Genomic DNA, 23,363 nt, shown 5'->3' with positions numbered 1-23,363 from the left:
CGTAGTCACGCAGTTTAACCGAGGGAATTTTCTCTCTGCGTCCTCTACCCATCTCTGGTTCTACTATCACTACTGGACTCGCTCCCACACTTCCATCGCCTTCTACACTCTCATCACTGCTCTGTTCAGTACTCTGCTTCTGAACTTCGACATCAGCCACGTTCTCTTCCTGAATATTCTTTGTGACTGTTGTTTCTGCTTCCACACTATTGTCAACTGGAGTAATAGACTCATCCATTGCCTGAGAGGTACTCCCCCTGTCAACTACGATCGTTTCTATCGTCCAGTCATCGTCAGATCCTCCTGTTAACTCAATTTGATGAACCGCATCTCCACTCATCTCACTGAAAGGAAACACGTCCTCAATAAAACTCACGTCACGTGACACCAGAAACTCATTCTTCTCAATGTCATAGACCCTCCAAGCTTTCTTGCCAAAAGGATAGCCCACAAAGACACACTTTCTGCTCCTTTCTCCAAATTTTTCCTTACTCCTATCTCGTCGATGAACATAACACAACGACCCAAAGACCCTCAACGTATCATATGACGGCTTCTTGCCAAATAACACCTCATACGGTGACTTCCCTTTTAACACCACAGATGGAGTCATGTTGATAACGTGTGTCGCTGTTGAAATTGCCTCTTCCCAAAACTTGACTGGCAACTTTGATTGAAACAAGAGCGACCTTGCAACATTCAATATATGTCTATGCTTCCTTTCCACACGCCCATTTTGCTGTGGTGTCGCAACACAACTTGTCTGATGAACAATGCCATTGTCTCGAAAATACTCTTATAAACACATGAACTCCATCCCATTGTCATTTCTGACTATCTCAACTTCTTTACCGAATTGTTTCGCAGCATAAGCACAAAACCTCTGCATTACTCTCTTTACTTCTGATTTCGCAAGTAGTAAATAAGTCCATACGGCTCTTGAAAAATCATCCACCACAGTAAGAAAATACACAGCTCCACAAGAGGAAGGTACATGGTAAGGTCCCCACACGTCGACATGTATAAGCTCAAAACACTTGCATGTTTTATTAATACTGTCACTGAAAACATCTCTGGTTTGCTTTGCTCTAAAACACACGTCACAAGGACTAGAGCTAGCTTTATTTAAAACACTAGACAAAGTAGATAAAGAAGATGAAATCGAGAAAGCTGGATGCCCAAGTCGCCTATGCCATGGAAGCAGATCATCACTTGTTACAGCTCGGTTAGCCTCTGCAACTCTCACATCCCTGAAGAAATAAACCCCACCACGTTCCTCACCTGCTCCAATCAGAATCTTCGAAGAACGGTCCTGCAATACACAAATAGTATCCGTAAATAAGGCAAAGCAATTGGAATGTTTCAACAGCTTGGAAACCGAAATCAAGCTACAATCCAACTTTGGCACAAACAACACATCCTTGAGTGAAATACGATTTGTTAGAATCATATCACCCATATGTACCGAAGTTGAGGTTCTTCCATCTGCAAACCCAACAACACACGGTAGAGTTTCTTTTACATTCACAAGAAGACTCAAATCTCCTGTCATGTGATGAGAAGCCCCTGAGTCTATAATCACATCTCCAATATTCTTACCAGACAACTTCTCTGATTGCGCACTTGATTTCCAATCATTTATAATCTGAGAAATTGCTCTTCATTGTTCAGGCGTGAGATCAGACGATCCTGCTCCTTGCGAGCTCGTTGCATGAGCAACATGTGCTGTACCGCGGCCACTTCCTCCTCTTCCTGGCCCTGCGTTACCACCACCTCTACCCGAACCTCCTCGTCCACGCTTCTCATTCATTCATTTCGGATAGCCAATGATCTGCCAACAATTACTTTTATCATGGCCCGTCTTGCCACAGTTAGAACACAGACGGTCCCTTGCTCTGGTTCCATATCCACCATTTGAGTTCTCTGTTTTCGCACCAAAACCAGACGAAAAGGAATCTCGTGTTTCTCCTAGCACTTCCTTGCAAGACACGAAATCAACAGCTTCTTGCTGCACGATCTCCCGAGACTTAGCTAAGTTTAACCTAGCCTCCTCTCTGATAACTTTAGCATAAACTTTACCAAGATCTGGCATATCGTCAGCCTCAATGATTGCTGTCACGACATTACCAAATCGCACTTCATCCAAACCCATGATAAACTGATGAACTCTCTCATCTTCACGTTCCTTCTCATACACGGCAGCCGCTGAGCAACTGCACGCTGGTGGTGGCTTATATGTCTGCAGCTCCTCCCACATCATGGCCAAGCGACCATAGTAGTCAATCACTGGTTGACCGTTTTGCCTACACGAAGCCAACTGCTCCATCAGTTAGTGAACTCGAACCTTGTTCCCACTTCAAATCGTTTCTTCAAGTTTTCCCACAATTTGTGAGCCTCCGTGATGAATGTTACGGTTGATCTGACCCTTGGTTCCATAGAAGATCTAATCCACCCAACTATCATCGAGTTAACACTAAGCCACGATTCCAAATCAGAATGACCTTCTGCCAGTTTGGATAGAGTTCCATCGATGAACCCTACTTTCTTCTTTGCTCGAAGAGTATTCTCCATCTCCATGGCCCATTCATTGTAATTATCCCCCTTCAGCTGAACCGAGGTTATCAACGCACCAAGATTATCTGATGAAAACAAAGAATAAGGTGATATCACTTTCGCCGTACTCTGTTTCACAGCCACTTGCTTCGTTTCTTCGTTGTCACTCATGATTTCTTAGTTTGATTAATCAGAAGCAATTTCTTATAATGATCTTGGCCCTGATACCATGTAAATCTAATAGAACTGCTTTGAGTTTATTCATTTACGTATGAAAGTATATATACAACTTCTCATAACCGACTTTGGTTAGAGATAAGTCCTATCTCTAAATACATCATTATCTCAATACATAATATGTTATCATTATCCACAACCTCCAATATCATTTCAAGAGATGAAGATTGAGGAGTACTAATAGTGATCAACTAATTAATAGACCTTTGAAATTTGTTCCATGACAAAAAGGTAAAAAACATGGAAGCAAATGCAATTGATGCTTCATCCGTTCAGTGTGGTAGCGAACATGAGGAGAAGTAAACGATGGAGACTTAAAACACTTGAATGAGAGTGAGAAATCGAGCAGATACATGTATGTTGGGAGAAATCCGAATACAAAGTGGAGCTACAACCAACTAAGCGGAATGCGTTACATTACATACTATGGTAATGTACTTTCAACCATACTATAATGCGTTACATTACATACTTTTAGGAATTGACGGTCACGGTTTGTTCCTTTTCGATAACGATATAATGTATTTATATGATAAATAAAGCTGCCTGTAGAACTTTAATGTAACGACCCGGTTTTCTTAATCGGAATTGGTTTGTGTTTCTCATTAATTAAATTGGTAAACCAATCTGATTTTGTTCAATTAAGTATAAATCCAACGAAGCAAATTGGTTTCTTAGGTTTTATTAACTGTTGCCTTATATAAATACACAAAAGTGTTTATATCTTCATCTATCTCAAAACCCTCGCCGCCTCCTAAAATTGTTTGTGTCGTTCTCTCTCTCGCTTGCACTCCTCATTTCCTTCATATACGCCATTGTTCATCTCTTCTCTCCTTCTCCATTATCATTCATGTACGTGTGTTGAAATCAGAAGAGTCAAGTCATCATCTCAAAATCATCACCGAGGGATCACCACTGCTAGCCACCATTGGAGCTGTTATGCATCACCGGAGGAGAGCTTTGCCATCATGCCTTGTTCCGTGCCATCTTGTCCATGGCGTTGATGCCTTGTATATGGTTCGTAGGTGGCGAACGTGAGCCGATAGGCAAAGGAGTCGTAAGAGCCGGAGCCACCGTCTAAACACCACCATCAACCGTGAGCTGTGATCCACCGGAGACAAAGTTGGGATGTCGGAGCTCATGATCCACCGTTGCGGTTCCAAGCCGAGAAGGTTTATTGCATTCATTTTATGTTTCTTGCGTTGCAAGAAAGCTTGCAAAGTATAAACCCTAATCGCCTTGTCCTTTGCAAATATGCCATGTGGTGTTTCGGACCTGTTCTTTTGGTGTACTGAGACGGGTAGCCGAGACCCAAGTGTAAAACCTTAGGTTTCTTGGTGGTCAAGTCATCTTGCCTCGTTTTTGATTTGCTTTCCGGTTCTCCAATCTTGGCTAAGGTGAGGGCTATTCCGTCTAATCTCGTGTTAGTTTAGTACTACTATTATGGAAAGTCTAGTTTCGAAACATGATCCGTCTCTGTGAATCGAGTCTGTTTGAGAGTCTTGTTTGTTTATTATTGTTATTAATTGTTAAATCGGAAATAGGATAATAGAAGATTCAACGGTTGAATGAATTGAGTGATGTTAAAAACTGCTATATATGTATATATAAATATGTCTGTTGTGGTGATTGCGGGTGCACAAAGACGTTTGTGTAAGCTGCCGATGAGCAGTGTGATTACGGGTGCACAAAGACGTTTGTGTAAGCCGCCGACGAGCAGTGAGATTGCGGGGGTACCAAGACGTTTGTATCAGTCGCCGACGCGCAGATTCTGGGAGTACAGAGATGGAATACTGTACGCCTGGAGATATACATATATCCTTATGAGGAAATGCGGGGTGCATAGAGTAGCATGTACTATCAGCGCATTGGATGTTTTATGTGGTGTACTAGACACTGTGTTTGTTTCATGCTAGAGCTAGGCCTACATGGTCGTAGTGCTATGTATTGAGTCAGTGGTTTGCGGTTTAGCATCACATACCTCACGGAGTAACTCCGCTGTTACTCACCCCTCTTTCTTCCCCTTGAAGGTGAACATGACGAGTAGTTGGATATGTGAACGGATTGGTGTATTGGGATCGTTGTATTTTATTTCATAGTTTTAAATTATAAACTTGTTTTATTTGGAAATTATTTGATTAAAAGGTTTGTGATTTTATTCGGTTTTATAAATCGGTTTAATTTGGTATTTTTTGGTTAGTAGCACACCGTTCCCGAGAAGGGATGAGACGGGTGTTACATTTAAGTTTTGTGCACGTATATATATATACTTTAGTTCTTGAAATGCTGTTTACATTTCATGCTGAAAATAATTACAGTCCGACATATATAACAAACTTCAGTCTAGCTGCTAGCTCATTCTTGAAAATTATCTACTATATTTTGAATACCCGTCCATATATACGTTTTCACTTTTAACTTACGTTATACGGTCTTTTACCACAAAAAAAAAACTTACGTTATACGGTCCATGAAACACACATTTTTAACATTCTAAGTTTTGGCATAGTGTAACCTCTATGTTATTAGGTATTATGACTTGATTTGCGAAAAAGTACTAGTATACTAAGTTTGGATACAAAACAAGACATCTCTTCAAATAATATTTTCATAGAGAGAGCATGGTGGTAGTTTTCTTAACGGCAAAGCTGGGGGTTCAAAGCAGCCCTACGTACCCTAAGAATGCAAATTTTCAAAAAAAACATAACACACTTACTACTTTTATACACATGCATGTGCACACCATCTTTCGTTCTATTTAAAACTATATGTGTTTATTTTTTTGCCCTAATAATAATCAAGTAGTCATAGTTGAAGTTAATTACTCTATTTCAAAAAACTTGTCATAGAAATTAGATTGTCTTCATTACATTTTAACTATTGAAATTATAATCGACGTTTTATTGCTATTATTGATTCTTAAAGCCACTTTCGTTATTTGCTTACAATTGGTTTTAAGTACTTAGAGCATCTCCAAAGAAAATTGTATAGCTTCAAATATAGAGTTTTTACTCCCCAAAAAGAAACTTCAAAACTTCAAATGTAGAGTTTTTTTTTTATAATCCAGGTAATCCGGACACCCCGGAGGGAACCCGACTATCGCCTAAGTACACCTCCGCAGAAGGCATCCTGGAGGGCCATCTTTTTCACCCCATTTTAATCGACGGTGGCCAGCGGGATTCGAACTCGGGTCCGTATTGGGGCCAAAGCTCCCTCAAGACAACTGGGCCGTCCTCGCTTGGCAAATTAAGAGTTTTAAAGAGTAAAACATCATATTTGAAGTTTCACTACTCAAAATTCCAAATTTGAAATTTCATTTTTATTTACATTTTGGTCCTTATAATTAGTTACACATTATATTTATGATTCTTAAGTATTTTCTTGTTTATCGTTTTAATCTTTAAACTTTTGTATTTCATAAATATTTTAAATTTATTTTTATAAATTCAAATTTTACACATAAAATTAAATAAAAAATTAAAAATAACATTTATAATATTTTAAAAATAGAATTAGACAACAAAACTATTACAAAATAAACTTAATAAAAAAAATTTAAAATATACATGAAGACATAATTATTGACAAATTTAAATATTACAACATCACTAATAGTCTAGTATATTTTCTCTGGAACTTTTAAAATATTGTCCCAACAGATTTTGTGTAACCGAAGATGGAGCATTACGGAAATAATTTTATGAAATAATGTGATATTTTGCTTGTAATTTAATATTTAATTATGTATTTCTATTTATGCTTTTATATTTTAGTGTAAGAATTTATTAATTAATATTACTATAATATTTTTTATATGTGTGCTAGTTATTTATAAAAGTTTTATAAATTTATATTAATTATGATAAATATAAGGACCATAGTATAAATAATAAATAATTTTGAAGTTTAACTTTGATGTTTTGCTTTTGTAGGAAAAAACTTTGAAACTTCAAATATAAAGTTTTACAAATTATAAAATAGAAAGTCTTTTTGAAGATGCTTTTAGGTAGCATTAGCAATGGTACTAATAGCAATCAAATGTCGAAATAAAACTATTTAATATATCCATTACAAGATGGATATCTTTATTTTACCAGCGGAACCGGATTTTTAACCTAAATAGTAGTTGGAAGAATTAACGTTCCCCATATCAACATTTCATAAATTTTTAAATACTTCTGTTATCCAAGCTGCTACTAGAGAAAGAAAGAAGCGCAGTATGTTCTAATATGGATCAAATATAGAGTTCATACAATAAATAATATATAGGCCCAAGTTTATTGAGGACATATAGAGTATATAGTCTACGGATGGTTGATCTTGAGTTTGTAATATAAAATTCACTACAAAGAAAAACAAAAGATATATAAATGAAAACGTCAAACACAACACAATATTTTATCTCGGTTCTTCTTTTTTTTTTTTTGAACTGCAAATTCATTAAAATTGAAGACTAAAGTGCATCAGAAGAATACAAAGCCTGCTTTCCCCACGGGGGATAAAGCTAAAAAAGATAGAGGAAAAACAACAAGAAAGTTCATAGATATCCTGGAGGATTTCCATAAGTTCCTTGAAAAAGCTTTTCTGTTGGATGGTTCTCACAAGAGTTTGAGAGTTGGAATTGACAAGTAGATTTGTGACGACCATGTGTCTTGCCGTCTCTAGAGCCTGTCGGATAGCTAGTGCTTCTGCTATTAGCGGTGACTTGACGAACACCTCTGTTTTACTACCTTGGTGAAAGGATGGTCTCAGTTGGTCAGAAAAAAACCATCCCAGTCCCGCTGTTTGTCTTGATTCGTTCCATGCTGCATCAGTACACACTTTGGTATGGTTGGTTAGGTTTCTAGTCGTGGTGCAGTTACTGGTCACAGTTGAAGCCGCTGTTGCAGGATCTTTCTCGGTAAGTTGTGCTCTTTTCCATTCTGCAGCTACTGAGACAGCCTTTGAGATAACATCTTCCGCTGAAGTGGTCCTATTCTCGAAAATCCTTTTGTTCCTAGCTATCCAGATAGCCCAACATAACCATTGGAAAATGTTGGCAGAAGTTAATCCCGTCGGAGGGAGGCAGATAAGTCTCCTCGAAGATTGAAGGCAGATAGCAAAATCTGTGATGGCTACGAAGTTTGGTTTGTTAAGCACGGGGGCTAACTCCCAAATGTTTACTGTGAAGGGGCAATGAACAAAACAATGCATCGCTGTTTCTATCTCACCACAGGAACATCATCTCGTGTTCGCTCTCATCCCTCTTTTTTCCAAATTTTCGCCTAGGGGAGAGCTCCTTGCACGGGCTTCCAAAGGGAGAGCTGAATTTTTGGTGAGCATGATGCTTTCCAGACTTCATTGTTCCAATTAAATCGATCTCTGTTTGGAAGGGTTATAGCGTCTTCAGCAAGTAAAGGAGGAGAAGCAGAGTGGTATCCTGTTTTTGTATAATACTCTTCGTTCGTACATAGGGTCCAAATGTGTTTGTCTGTTGAGGGTCCCTTACTTGGTTTCAGGCAGAAGATATCTTTTGCATAGTGTGGTAGTAGCCTGTTGACAAGATCTATATTTCACTCCTTTGTTTGGTCGCAGAGAAGGTCTGAAACCCGAAGTTGCTGATCATTGCAGTTAGGTGGACCCATAGGTTTCAATGGCCGCTCAGTGGATATCCACGGTTCATCCCAGACTTTCGTAGACTCCCCATTTCCTATAGCTTTGCTGATGTGTGGGATAAGCAGATCTCGCCCCTCAAAATGCTTCGCCATCCATGGGACGCTGCATTGCTTGGAGTTGTTTCCAAAAAGGATGTGTTGGGACAGTATCTTCCGCAGAGGACTCTAGCTACAAGAGACTCTGGTTTGGAGACGATTCTCCAGCCTATCTTCGCTAAGAGGGCATCATTAAAGTCTTAAATGTCACGCAAACCCAACCCTCCATCGCGTTTCGACTTGGTAAGTTGTGACCATGCAATCCATCAAATCTTCCTATCCCCCGTGTTTGAATCCCACAAGAACCTAGTAAGAACGGATTAAATCCTCTTACAAAGACTAGAGGGGAGTTTAAAACAGGTATCGCGTGTGTTGGTATTGCTGAGAGGACATTCTTGAGAAGAACGAGTTTCCCTGCTCCCGAGAGTTTCTTTGTTGCCCAACTAACTGCTTTTTGTCTGATTCGATCCACGATAGAAGTGAATAAATCTTTCTTTCTTCTCCCAAAGTGTTCGGGGAGACCGAGATATTTCTCGACTCCTCCTTCTCTATCAATTCCCAAGCACAGTTTAACTCTTGTTTTCACATCTGCGGGGGTCTTTTTGGCGAAGGTGACAAATGATTTTGCCGGGTTTATAACTTTCCCTGAAGGTTGCTCGTACTTCATGGGGATGGTCATTAGGGCATCACAACTTCTCGGGGATGCCTTACAGAAGAACATGGTGTCATCGGCGAAGGGGAGGTGGTTAATTCGAGGGGAGGCCCTCGCAACTCTGATCCCGGAGAAAGTGCTCCTCCGGGTATATAGTCTACGGATGGTTGATCTTGAGTTTGTAATATAAGATCCACTACAAAGAAAAACAAAACGATAACAGTTAAAATAACGCTGATAATTAAGCATATGAAAACACTTTTAACTGTATATTTGATCAAAGATTACGTCAAACACAACACAGTATTTTATCTCGGTTCTTCTTGTTTGCATTAGATTTATTGGTTTCTATCACCACCGCACATGTATCTAAACATTTGAACTAAACAATATAAAGAGATACGATCTACTAATATAAACCAACCAGTGCCGGCTTTATGGGTGTGCTGAGGGTGCATAAGCACAAGGTCCCACTTTTTTATAGAAATATCCTTATTATTTTAGGGCCCAAAATTTGAAAATTCTAATAAATTAAAAGTCTAGTTTTCATAAGTACTATAGAAAATATTTTTCTATTTTTCAACAGCACAGGGCTCAATTATATTTTGAGCCGGGCCTGAAGCCTACGTATGTGTGAAATAATTACTTACCAACAACAAAAATAATAGAATTACAGGAAGGAATTCCCGGGGGGCCGTTGGAAATAGCCAATTATTCACTAATTACAATTTACTAGCGAAATGCTTTATAAGTAATTAACTACGACACTCATTAGTGTATACTGCAACTAACTTCACACGAGAATCATTAGGTGAATCTCAGAGTGTACAGATACATCCGCCACCAACTTTCTTCTATTTATGCATGTAGGTATTTAAGATATAGTTGACTCCTCATTGATCAATTTCACCAGAAACTGCCTGATTCACCAACCAAAAACAATGGTTTAATTACATATCTTTTATTTTCATATATAACTCAATTTTAGCAATTAAAAATATACATGCGCGTGTTTGGTATGTAATGGTTTCATGACGCACACTTACTCAAGATTATATGGCTCAGGTTTCTGCTGAACCTTTATCTCATCTCATGTTTTCTCTATAAATACTCCCCAAATACTAACCTAAATCTCATACAAGTTCCTCCCATCTTAAGTCATCACCTCTCTCTCGATATATTTGATCTGATCTACTTCATAACTAGAAGAAACCGTATAGTACTTAGTCATATCATAAAATGGCTAAGTTCACAACTTTCTTCTTTATCATTGTTCTCCTCCTCTGCTCCACGCTAACAAACGCATCAGCCCAGCCTACTCCAACGTCCGTTTATCCGGGAGAAATCTCCGTTGAGGTCTCCCAACCTCACCATCACTCTTCTTATTCTATTTATAGTGAATTAATAAACATGATGGAGATATAAACAATTTAAATTTAGTGATCATATTATTTTTTTATGTACAGAAATTAGAACAAGGAGAGGAAAACTGCGAAGGTGTTGGAGAAGAAGAATGCTTCTTGATACGTAGAACTTTGGCTGCTCATACTGATTACATCTACACACAAAACCACAATCCCTAAATGATTAATTAGCTTATAATCATTCATTGGAATATTTTGGTAAATGATATATTGTGTCATTGTGTTTTCTTTATTATTAGTCAAACTACTTCACATTTGTATTTATCTATATCACTTGATCTGAAAGTATGTGTATTGATTATTGGTGGAAAAGTTAGGTACTAGTAGTATGGTTTCTTTTTCCACTATAATACGAAGTGATACCTAATCACTCTGTTCCTAAATATAAATTGTTTTAGTAAAAAGACACATACTAAAAGTTAATCTTATATATTGATACATCAAAATCCTTTTAAGCATCTTAGAGCATGATTATTGGAAGGTTCTTAGAATGAGGTTATTAGCGGAATATAAGAACCCGTTTCTTAACTTTTAACTAAAAAAAAGTTAAGAATCAGCTTTTAAAATTCTTATTTAACAACCGGTTCTTAGTTTTTTTAGTTAAAAGTTAAGAGACGGGTTCTTATATTACGCTAAAAATCTCACATTAAGAACCCTTCAATAATCATGCTATTATATTCCAGAATTGGAGGGAGTATTATTTAGAGTTATACATCAACCAAAGAAGCTAATAATTTATCACATCTTCATTACTTTTTAGTTGTCTTAAATGAAAACAGTTGAGTTTCTTGTATAAATTAATTCCCTATTTTTGATATATACAGAAACATTTTTTAAAACCTCACACACAAATTAAAGATAATAAAAGCACACACCTGTCAAATAATAAGAAACCTCCATGGCTCCATATATCTATATGTAGATTGTAGACATACATACTCTGAAATCATTTTGTGGATGTTGAAAATATTACCACAGACTTATCAATAACTACCCAGGTCAATGATATAAACCCATGATTCAACAAATTATTTTTCTATGTTAACAATCTTAGTACACATTCCTCAAAGTTTGATCATAATTAAATTTTTGGGATAACTTGATTTTCAAAACATATTTTAACTATAAGTCATTGGAGAAAAGATTTTCTTGTGATATAAGATGTTCTCATACATTTGAAATCATTTTGTCAAATGAAAATTTTGATGAATATTTCTCAACTTTTCTCTTTTTTTTTTAATTTGTTTATTATTATTTTTATTGAATTTTTTTTGTGAGAGACTACTATTATCAATGCTTTTATTATCGGTTGGCATGTTATAATCGAAATATATAAAGTTAGCATACAAAATTGATTGTTGACATCTCAAGCTGTCCTACATAAATGAATCCGTGTAAAACATTTGTTCAGAAGAAACTAAAAGTTGAAGCAACATGTATTTGACAAATTGGTGGCATGATAATGAAATTTGTATCACTATGCTAAATTCAAGTCGCGCGACTCTAACCAATCTTTCACTCCCCGTCGTAGTTTTCGGTATTTTCATTGTTTAAAATGAGATACATGACGTTTTAACCGGAGCTCGTGGTATGGTTGTGATTAATTTGAGGGCAAAAACTCAATAAGGTAAAATTACCAGAGTTTGAATCTTGGTCATTAAAAAAATTAATATTTCAGTATCGTTAGAGACATGAAACCGACACGTAGTAACACGTGATTAGTCTGTACCATTTTTGTGGGGTCAGGATACCCCGTATAATTAAAAAAAAAAAAATATATGACGTTTGGTGTCATATCCCAATCCATCTATAGATAATACGTGTTAGTTAATGACATCTTGATGGGTACTTGGCAATTTTTTGGATGGATATATCCCAACTTGGATTTTGAAAAAGAAAACTAAAATGTTAATACTTGCTATTAGCTTAAAAACACTCCACGATATGTATTTCAAACTTTATAAAATATTAAAAGATCGATTGCCGGCCTATAGTTTGCAACTTCAACCCCATTTTGACTTAAGAGAAAGTAAACTAGATCCATATTATATTGTTTTTAATAAGATAAGTATCCCCCAAGCTGTAAACATCCAACTATATACATTTATTATATATACACTTATAAATTTATTTTCGTATTGGAGGGCACATTTATATCGAAGTCCATGGACAGCATCTTGTCTCTTATATAATTTATTTCTGTCTTGTGTTTTTTATTTCACTTGAAATCATGAAAGCTAAAAAGATGAAGAAAGAGAGCAACCTAGCAAAACTGGTGAAATCTCCGGTTCGTTTTTTGATCATGGCACGTGATGCCTACATACGTAGCATGACATCATGCTCCGCCGGTTACATTCGTGGTGGTGGTGGCTCCGGCGGTTTCGGTTTGCCGGCTGGTAATTTCCAAATCTGCACCACTCTCCCTCGTAGCTTCACACTCAATTCGTCCACGACGACGGCAGCGACACGTGAACGCTGCCGGTTTGTCTCGGACTACTCACGTGGTGGTGGAAAAATCACGGTGGCGACTGGAGGACCGTTGGACCTCCGAAGAAACTATAGCTGCATAGTGATGGGAAGGATCGATGAAGAGAAGGCTTGTGATAAGTTCGAAGAAGAGGATTTGCTATTTGACAAATTCAAGAAACGAAAAATAGATAAGAGTTTTTACTATACGTCCAAGATAAAAGAAAAAAAGTAAAGACCCTTTGAATTTTTGTTTTGTTTTCCTATTTCTTGTTGATTCTTAAAGGGATTGATTTTGTTTTCATTGTTAAGTTGTTGTGCTTATAGGTTTCTTGTTAGTATATAAATTTCAATACATGTAGAATAGAACTTTCTCTCCTAACACGACACCAACGTGAACATAACAAATAAAATAACTCTCTTGCGGGGTGTGTGTGTAGCAAAATAAAAAGTTACGGGCAACAAAAACCTTTACTAGTAAAGTTTAGGGGTACCATTAGTAATGGTGCGAGGAGATACATGCAGTAACTTATAGAGTATCAGAGTCGGTAAATGTTCAGCGAACCAATCAAAGCTGATGGAGAAGATGCTATGCAGAGCTGATGAGCCATCTTTGTTTTTCCGTTGAATAGAGCATCTCCGAGAAGACATTTTAAATTTACAAAATTTCGTATTCGAAGTTTAATGATGTTTTTCTCAATAAATAAAATTTCAAAATCATTTTATTTTATTGTCTTTATTTTTGTCATAATTAATTTAAATTCACAAAATTTTATAAATAACTAGCACATATATAAAAATATTATAACAATATTAATTAATAAATGTTACACTAAAAAATTACATAGAAATACATAATTAAATTATAAGTAAAATACCATATTATTCCATAAATATTTTATATATGATAAAGTATTGCATTTTTAATTTTCTTTGTAATATTGTTGTTGTCTAAATCTTGTTTTAAAATATTTTGTCTTATTTTAAAGTTTTTATTTAATTTTATGTGTAAAACTTAAATTTATAAAAACAAATTTAAAATATTTATGATATACAAAAAAATTTATGGATTAAAATGATAAAGAATTATTTAAGGATCATAATTGTGATGTGTAATTGTAAGAACCAAAAATATGAAACTTTAAATTTGAGTTTTGACTAAAGTTTCACCACTCAAAATTGAAAATTTAAAGTTTCAAAATTTCTTTTTCAAAAGCAAAAAAAAAAATATTAGAAATTATATAGTTTCATACCCAAATCCTTTTTGATATGTATCAGACTTGGGTTTATGTTTGGTGTTCTTAAGCTGTAACACGTGTTCGACTTAAATATGGATCAGCTTAGTAAGAAATAGATTTGAACTTCAGATTACATTTTGTTTGTCTAGCCCATTAAGATATTCTAAAGCCCATCATACCCGACCATATTATATAATATATTAAAAAATATATCTCTATAATATAATTTGAGAAATCATTTTTTATGTGTCGCTCGCATATTGATTCTTAGAATGGTTAATTATAATAATAATTTTGATGAATTAATTTAATTATTATAGTGACATTATTAACATTTTTATTGAACTTTTTCTTTGTTAATATTCCCTCTGTTTCTAAATGTAACATGTTTTAGGTAAAACACGGTTATTAAGAAAATCTATTTTATTTAAAATGTATTATTAAAATAATAAATTAAAAACAATGGAACTAATTACAAAATAAAACTATTAAATTTGATTGGTTACACAGTTTTTGATAAAGTTAAAGTTACCTAAAAATATGAGAATTTCTTATATATTGAAACATAAAAATTCTTCTAAACTTTTTATATTTAGGAACGGATGGAGTATTTATTTCCAAATCACCTTATTCTGAAAAAACAATATTTTCATATAAACATATAGCTTTTTTATAAATTTAATAAAAATAATTTAAATTTATACAAATCAAAAAGGAATTTAATAGAAAAAGCAATATCTTAATTAAATATAAATATATATCAACTTTTATATTTAAAGTATGTAATTTAATAAAATGAATTTATTTTATATAAATAAAAAGGAATAGAAAATAAAAATAATAACTTTAATATAAAAATATATCAAATTTTTACATTTAAAACCTATAATAACAACTAAAAAAATTATATATAATTTCCGTTAATAACAACAATTTTTATTTCCTTTTTTATTGATAAAATTTAAATAAACTTTTTAAACTAAATTTTTCTTTTTTGCACTAACTAAATTTTTAGCTTAAAATTACTTTTTCCAATAGCACATAAAAATATAATTAAATATTTATGTAAAAAGATAGATTATATATAAACGAAAAAATTATTTTTCTTTTTATTTGTCCAAAAATCATAAACAATAAAGAAATATGTATAAATTTATAAAATATAGACATATATTTTATTGAAATACATATATAAAAGCATACATATATATTTATCAACCAAAGGCAAAAATAAACAAAGTATAATTAACAGTATTATTCTAATTTTAGTCTAATTATAACAGAAAATTATGATATAACCCAATACCAAAGTATAAATAGCGAAACCAATCAAAATCTGAACAATTAAATCAACCAATTATTATGAATTATCTATTATATATAAATTTATATATGTTTGATAATTTAAAAATATTACAAATTATGTTTATTAATGTATATCTGATTTAATATTTATTGTTTTCAAATTTTATAAAATATATTTACAAATAGAAGAGGATAAATTGTACTACCTACTAATAAACCAATTTAACCTGATTAAAACAAAAAAAATCATTATCAATTTAAAATAATAGATGCAAATCAACATACCGTAACAAATAGTTAAATTAATACAAAATATTATATTTCAAATTACATATCAGATTAAGATGAGAACATAAAAATACTTAATACAATTTTTATCATACAAACAAATTAAAAAATTACTTAAAACCTATAAACATACAAAACCAAATATTTTTCAATACTATAATTTATTTATTTTAAAAAATTTATTCTCGTGCATGAGTAAAGAAGAATCACCGAGTATTATAAAGTGCAGCAAAATGTATGTAAAAATGTGGGAACAGATCTAGCGAAAATAAAGTTTGCAGTGTCTTTTGGTACTGCGATTATGATAGGGTATCAGTCTGATACTATGCTGTAACTCCAAATCAACACGCTTCCTTTTAAATTTTCTAACGTATTAAAATATATCCGTATTAGTTATCAAAACATCAATATATACTTATAAATCCCCTAGTCCCTAGACATTATTTGAGAAATGATTTGAGATATGTTATCTCTACAATCAATTTCACTAAAAAGAATAACATGCCATATGAGAATTGATAACATGTCTACGGCAAAATATGACATAACAATTGCATTTAATGTTGATTTCTAGTTTTGGTAAACTTTTTAAAATATGAAAATAATTCATAATCATCATAAAAATAAATATATTTTAATATAACATTAAATAATATAATAAGTATAAAATATATATAAATTTTAAAATATTATTTAGTTTATTTTTATGATCATACAATTTTTATCACTGAAAAATATTTTCAAAATTTTGTATATATAAAGAAAAATATTTTCAAAATTTTGTATATATAAATTTTAAATTTTAGAAATTCTATTTATTTATTTTATATAATTATAAAAATTCAATATCATTTTTTCAGTAAAATTTATACAAATTCATTTAATTTATGTAAACTAAAATAAATGAATGAAAATCTATCTACAATTATAATTAGAATATATATATATATATATAATTTCTTAAATATAATTTCAAATAAATCAAAATGTTTATTTTATCTTTACTTTATGCTTAACTAAATTTAAATTTATACTCCCTCCGTTTCGAATTAGATGTCGTTTTAGAGCAAAATTTTCGTTTCAAAATTAGTGTCGTTTTATGATTTCAATGCAAAATTTATTGACTTTTTATTCTAATCTATTTTTATATTAGTTGAAATCTGGTTAGGTGTATTGGTAATGATATTTTTATCCAGTAAATAGATAAATTTAAATGTTTTATTAATCTGTGTGTCGAAGTCTAGAACGACAAGTAAAATGAAACGGAGGAAGTATTAAACATTGGTAGAAAATTACAAATTCCAAAATATTATAAAAAAAAATTCAATATAATTTAAATTTGAAATTTTTATTACTACACATGGTATGTGCAGGAAAACACCTAGTATTCAATATATATACTTCCTAAATTCCAATTGTTGAATGCCATTGTGAAACGATGGTCAGTTATTAAATTTACAATCCATTTATGTTATTAAACTGGATACCATAAACTCTGGTCAACTTAATAATTCAAAAGAATTAAACATATCTTTAATTAAGTCATTGGTTGTGATATGCATATCATTAATAACATTTAATAATTTCCCAGCATTCATCTGTCATTATCATTAAATATGGAAAATAGATTGACCACCCCCAACCTCTTTATTTATTAACCTCATCGTTTAATCTCCATCGACATCTTTGGTTAACATATTCTCTTTATATACTTCAGTTTCAGACAAGAACCCAACCAAAAAAAACATTAAAACTTTTGTTCTTTTCTTCTTTAACATATCAGCGAAAATTTTAAAATGGGGAACTGTCAAGCGGCGGAGGCAGCGACGGTTTTGATCCATCACCCGTCGGAGAACAAGGTTGAGAGGATTTACTGGTCGGTGACCGCAAGCGACGTCATGAAATCCAATCCTGGTCATTACGTTGCGGTGGTAGTGACATCACCGACATTGAGGAACGAGAAAGGATCTCTCTTGAAGCAGCTCAAGCTCCTTCGACCAGATGACATTTTACTCATCGGACATGTTTATCGTCTCGTCAGCTTTGAAGGTATGCATTCAACTCCCGCTGTTTTGTTTTTTAAAATATAGAAAATATTATTTTTATTGAAAAAAATGTGAATGGTTTTTTATAAAAAGAGGTTTTGAATGAGTTTGCGACGAAGAAGTGTGTGAAGCTTGGGAAGCTAATGAAAGAAGGAGGAGGACTCGAGCTGAAGAAGAGGAAGAAACACAAGCAGAAGACGGGTCAAGAAACGGGTCGGATCAACCGACAATCTGATCCGAGTGAAAATGTGGGTAACGATACGGTAAGTGCATGTCCATGCTCTCATAATATCGTCAGGACCGTATTATGTAACGTGTAGAATAGTGCATTATAATATAGGTCGCCGGAGAAGACGGTGTAGATGGGTTTATTATAAGGCGGAGCCAAAGCGGAGGAAGAGGTAGAGGTGGCTGGAGGCCAGCTTTACACAGCATTCCGGAACTTGGACCCTCATGAGACTTTAAAAGCGTAGATATTCCTTGAAGCTATCCGACAACATTGACATTAAAGTTTTATGTAAAGCGATGTTATTAGTGTTATATATGCTTTAATGAAGATTCAAAATATGTTAAAGAACTTTAGCTGTCCTAACGTTCAATATATTCGAGATTTAAAAGCTTATTAATATGCAAAATCACTTGCAGATTCAAAATCGCAAACATTATTAATTGATTTATTCCCCTGTTTATACAATGCATTAACTTGTAAGATACACTCCCTTTCAAAAATTATATGCAAAACCGACAGTTTGTTGTACCCATGGATATTGTTGTTTGTGTTCAACCTAATTTGATTTTACGTAATACCATAAATCATCCATACAACCAATCATAAATTAAGATGTTTAGTCGTTAACTACCGTTCCTTTAACCAAATGATAGGCGCTTAAAAAGTTTCTAAACGAAAGACAAATGATCATAGTTATGAATATATTAATTTGTAATCATATTTGGTTGCTTTAAAAATTTGTTAGGCAGCTCATTTGGTCGGGCCTCTTTTCTCAATCATAGTTAAAGAAGTCAATATGCCAATGACTGATGCATAATTCAATTTGGTTCGGTTAACTAGAAGCAATGTAATCGGAGTCTTACAGACCGATAAGCCTTCAAATAGGAGTTGAATCATCTTTCGACCTTTAGAGATCAGTTTAATGTCTTTAAATTATGTTTAATTTGAGGAAACCTAAATTGCCATACAGATTCTTTTGCAAAAAGAGCTCGAACATGTAGGTATATTTTCCCATGTAAGTTATAAACAGCAAGCAATCACCGGTTCTTCAGGAAAATACCGATTAACCGACCATATATAATTTAATAGATGGAATTTGTGGGAAAATAATATAAAACTAGAGGTAAGGTAATTAACGGCTCAATCATCTTCAGTTTCAATAATAATCGTCCTTAGGTTAATACTAAAGTACTAATATTATTGTTTAATGTTGCAATTCTGTCTCAGTTCTTAATGTTAGTGATGAAAACAAGCTTGAAGAGATTGTCAAAGACAAGCTACTCCGGCGATGACACGAAAAGACGCGCATCCGAAGCAACAAAATAAACCTCACCTTTTGAGTCATAAATTATCAACGGTTGAAAACGGTTAATGACTTTCTAAGGATTTTGGGACATTCTAGTGGAACGTGTTGGTTTGGTGGGCGAACGAAGCTAGTGTTGTAATATTTGAATTAGAAAATTTTGTTCGAAACAAGTCTGTAACCATCACTTGAATTTTCCGTTTCTCGGCTTGATAAATGAAAGTAATTGATTAAAAAAAACATTTATTTCAAATCATAATGCATCGCATGCAAGTCATAACTACATAGACGCACACATAAAATCAACTAGGAGTTTTCCTGCGCCATGCGCAAAAATAATAATTTTTAACATAACATTTTTTATTTCAAAAGAAAATTTTGATTTATATTTCAACATTATTAATTTATATTTTAACTTCAATTGTTATAAAAAATCATAAACGCATTTTTGTAATCTTATTTCTTTTGATTTGGTATAACTATTTAAATTTGATTTTATTTAAATTTCAATAAAGATAAAATTAGATTTTATAAAAATAGTTTTAATTATATTACTGTGTCAAATATATATATATATATATATATCTTCCCATCTAATTTTAAATTTATACATAAATATATATATATACATATAAATATAAATTCTAATAAATTTGAGACTTTGTTTGTTTTAGTTAAACTGAAAAATCTTTTTTTTTTGATGAAATGTTAAATTTATTGATCATCTTTTGAAAAATGTTTATGTACATCTATAAGGCGTTTACTAACCGAACTTTATTAAAGAATCAACAAATTTGGAAGCCTATGAAAAAATTATAGATCATTCCTTTAATTTAAACGATGAAGATGAACAAAAAAATTTAAATAATGTGTAAATATTTAACTATCAATTTTTTTTTGGATTAGTGTTACTTTATTTTGTTTATTTTTATTAATGTGAGATATATATACATATGTATTATTATTTTAATTGTGATATATGAATTATTAATATATTTAATAGTTTACCATAAATTAATATTTATATGGAAAATTAACATTAATGATGATATATGAGTTATTTTTATTACCATATTTAAAATCTCTGCAAAAAAACTTAAATTTTTATAAGAAAGTTTTACATCTCACAATTAATATGATGTCAGGTTACTATTTTCTAAAAACATGTTATCTATTTTAAGTGGCATGTCATCTTTTTTCAGCGAGAATGATTGTAATGACGACATGTGTATAAATCACTTCGAGGCCAGAGATAACAGATGGGCCAACTAAGAAAGTGTAATATCCATATGAAACTGTAGAGGAATGGGCCTAGCTTGACTGTAGTAGCCCAATTAGAATACCGAGAATCAACGATGATTTGTGATTATCTAAAACATCCTGAACGTAAACTGAAATCAGTAATAAGCTAATGTGTAATGTTTTTTTGTGAGAAACAACAATAGGTTGCGACAATCTCCACAGTGTGAAAGTAAACTTTCTTCTTTGATGATTTTGTTAATGTTTTAGCCTTTTGTCGATGTTATTACCACGATGTTTGTAGTAACGATGTTAATTGGTTCTTTTATTTAAGCTGTGTGTATCATGTCTGTGTGTAGACAATGCAACGAGCACTGTTTCTTATAGTCCTCAATGGATATTAATATTCGAATAGTATAGTATATAGTAAGATTATAGATGTCACAGGAAACCTGCCCTAGCATGTGGGTGGATCATAAAAGCCATCTTCTTATTCAACCAAAGGAGGTCGTATCTAATTTGTTTTCTTGCTGTTGTTATATTATGAGGAAAACTATATAATTTTAAGTTCAAACATGATCTGCCAACAAATTAATCATGTTTTAAATAAGGATTTAAATAGTTAATATTAACTTTCAGATTATTTTTTTTTTAGCTGACAAAAAGAAAATAACTTTCAGATTTTACCAGCTTTTATAATAAATTGCTTAGTATTTTGGTTTTTAACATATTTTTCAGATTTTACCAGCTTTTAAGATAAATTGCTTAATTTTTTGGGTTTTTAAACATATTAACTTTAAGATTTACCAGCTAAAATACAAAAGTTGTAAGGTCAAGTATCAACAACAGATAGATCACCTAACTTTCAAAGGAATTTATTCGTAAAATCTTTATGATGCAAGAAAGACATTTTAAGAATAATTTTCTTTATAATAAATGACTAATCTATTAGAAACGAAGAAGAAGAAAGTTTGAATTTGACAAAATAATATATACTATATAAAGGAAAGAAAGAAAGAAAGAAAGAGAGAGAACAAAAGAAAGAAGAGAAGCTCAAAGAACTCAAAAGAAGAAGAAAGATGTATAATCAACAACAGTATCCAGTTGGTGCTCCTCCTCCCCAAGGTAATAGATCTTCTCTCTAGTTCGGTTTGTATCGTCTCTGCTGGTTTAATCTTTGTTCTCTCTTGAATTCTTGTTGAAAAGGGTATCCTCCTAAAGACGCTTATCCTCCAACCGGTTATCCTCCCGCCGGTTATCCGCCGCCGGGATATGCTCAGGGATACCCTGCTCAAGGTTATCCTCCACCTCAATACTCTCAAGCTCCTCCTCAGCAAAAGCAACAAGTCGGTATGCTCGAAGGATGGTATGTTCTTGATCCCTTCATCTCTCTTTTTTTAATTAAAATGATCTTTTGTTTGTTTTAGTATCCAAATAATAATATGTTTTGTGGTCTGTTTATATATATGTAAATCACAGTTTGGCTGCTCTCTGCTGTTGCTGTCTCTTGGATGCTTGTTTCTGATCGCAGTCGACGATTCTGTTTACATTATTACATCATGTAAAGACAGTCTTTGTCTTGTTCAAATATCTCTCTTCTGTTGTTCTATCTTCTTTTTGTCTTGTGAATTTTTTTGTTATATTCTTATGGATTATTGACTCGTCCATGACCATATCTCTCTTTCATATACAATAATTCGAAACTATTGAGAAGTAGATCAGCAAATGATCAGAAATCTTAGATGAGGTGTTTGTCATCATCAACATCATCATATTATTATAACATACAAAAAATAATCCATTCAGACAAAAAGCTCACAGATGCTAAATAATGAAGAAACAAGAGAGTTTTTGTCTTTTGATCAAATGAATCTTCTCCTCGTGATCATCGAGAAATGGAAGGTTACTTGAATGGTTGAGGATTGCCTTTTCCATTTGAAGTTGTCCGAGTAAGACTTATTAGCCTGCAGTTACGCGGTAGATGAGCCATCAAATCATAGGGGTGTTAGGTTCAAACTGAAGAATAGACAGAATGAACCATTTTGAATGAATGATGAGTTGGTAAACAAATTACACTATGAAAACCATTCTTATTTCTGATGAAGCAAAATTGAGATAAGTTCTCAAGCAGTTGTTTGATGGGACTAATCTTAAACTAGAGATTTTTTTTTATAAAAGAATCCAAATTTCTACCAATAAAAGGTTCCTGTATAGCCTGAGATTCAGCATACGCTTAAACCACTTGTTTTATTCTTATTAACATGAGCTCTGTTTTTTTTTTTGTTCAAACTCCAATTTCATTAGAATAAAACTAAAGTGGGCTCAAGGCCCATAAAGTCTGTTTTGCCAAAAGGTCTGCAGAGTTGTTTGACGATCTAGGAATAAACTTGAAAACAATAGACTTAAATGTGGTAGATAGAGAGTAAATGTCCCGTAGAGCATTGTAGATCTCCAACTTCATTCCTTTCTTGTTGATGGTATTGATCAATACTTGCGAATCTGAGAAGATAGTGATGGAGTCGATTCTTAGGGCGAGAGCAGAGTTTATGGCAGAGAGGACTGCCAAGGATTCCGCTACGAGAGGCGACGCTACAAAGAGTGAAGTCGCTGTGAATTGGTGTGGCGAAACCAAATCATCAATGATCCAACCAAGGCATGCATGTCCCGAGGAAGGATTCCCCGCTGCGTCGGTGG

General features: G+C 33.1%; 5 protein-coding genes across 6 annotated transcripts; 4 read left to right on the top strand and 1 right to left on the bottom strand.

Moving 5' to 3' along the window:
- Positions 1-7,243: 7,243 nt before the first annotated feature.
- On the bottom strand, positions 7,244-7,983 carry LOC106324604. Its single transcript, XM_013762536.1, has 2 exons — positions 7,393-7,983; positions 7,244-7,294 (listed from the first exon to the last, which is right to left on the bottom strand). Exons 1-2 carry the CDS (start codon positions 7,981-7,983, stop codon positions 7,244-7,246), a joined length of 642 nt encoding a protein of 213 aa, XP_013617990.1.
- Positions 7,984-10,156: 2,173 nt separating this feature from the next.
- LOC106325549 (phytosulfokines 5-like) lies at positions 10,157-10,862 on the top strand. Its single transcript, XM_013763594.1, has 2 exons — positions 10,157-10,488; positions 10,599-10,862. Exons 1-2 carry the CDS (start codon positions 10,372-10,374, stop codon positions 10,713-10,715), a joined length of 234 nt encoding a protein of 77 aa, XP_013619048.1. The 5' UTR covers positions 10,157-10,371; the 3' UTR covers positions 10,716-10,862.
- A 1,587-nt stretch (positions 10,863-12,449) lies between these two features.
- Positions 12,450-13,660, top strand: LOC106325587. The gene has a single exon (XM_013763631.1). The coding sequence runs from the start codon at positions 12,787-12,789 to the stop codon at positions 13,255-13,257; it is 471 nt and encodes a 156-aa protein (XP_013619085.1). The 5' UTR covers positions 12,450-12,786; the 3' UTR covers positions 13,258-13,660.
- Positions 13,661-17,601: 3,941 nt separating this feature from the next.
- Positions 17,602-18,455, top strand: LOC106326494. 2 transcript variants are annotated; one of them, XM_013764464.1, is made up of 3 exons: positions 17,602-17,902; positions 17,992-18,146; positions 18,239-18,455. In XM_013764464.1, exons 1-3 carry the CDS (start codon positions 17,650-17,652, stop codon positions 18,353-18,355), a joined length of 525 nt encoding a protein of 174 aa, XP_013619918.1. In that variant the 5' UTR covers positions 17,602-17,649; the 3' UTR covers positions 18,356-18,455. The 2 variants fall into 2 exon arrangements, with proteins under 2 accessions (XP_013619918.1, XP_013619917.1); XM_013764463.1 differs by having other exon boundaries at positions 17,992-18,161.
- Positions 18,456-21,651: 3,196 nt separating this feature from the next.
- On the top strand, positions 21,652-22,342 carry LOC106326099 (cysteine-rich and transmembrane domain-containing protein A-like). Its single transcript, XM_013764127.1, has 3 exons — positions 21,652-21,794; positions 21,876-22,035; positions 22,149-22,342. The coding sequence occupies exons 1-3, from the start codon at positions 21,749-21,751 to the stop codon at positions 22,192-22,194; spliced, it is 252 nt and encodes an 83-aa protein (XP_013619581.1). The 5' UTR covers positions 21,652-21,748; the 3' UTR covers positions 22,195-22,342.
- The last annotated feature ends 1,021 nt before the right edge of the window (positions 22,343-23,363 follow it).

The sequence above is a fragment of the Brassica oleracea genome, chromosome C2 (assembly GCF_000695525.1).
Source record: "Brassica oleracea var. oleracea cultivar TO1000 chromosome C2, BOL, whole genome shotgun sequence".
Classification (NCBI taxonomy): Eukaryota; Viridiplantae; Streptophyta; class Magnoliopsida; order Brassicales; family Brassicaceae; genus Brassica; species Brassica oleracea.
This window is presented reverse-complemented; position numbering and strand designations above follow the sequence as displayed.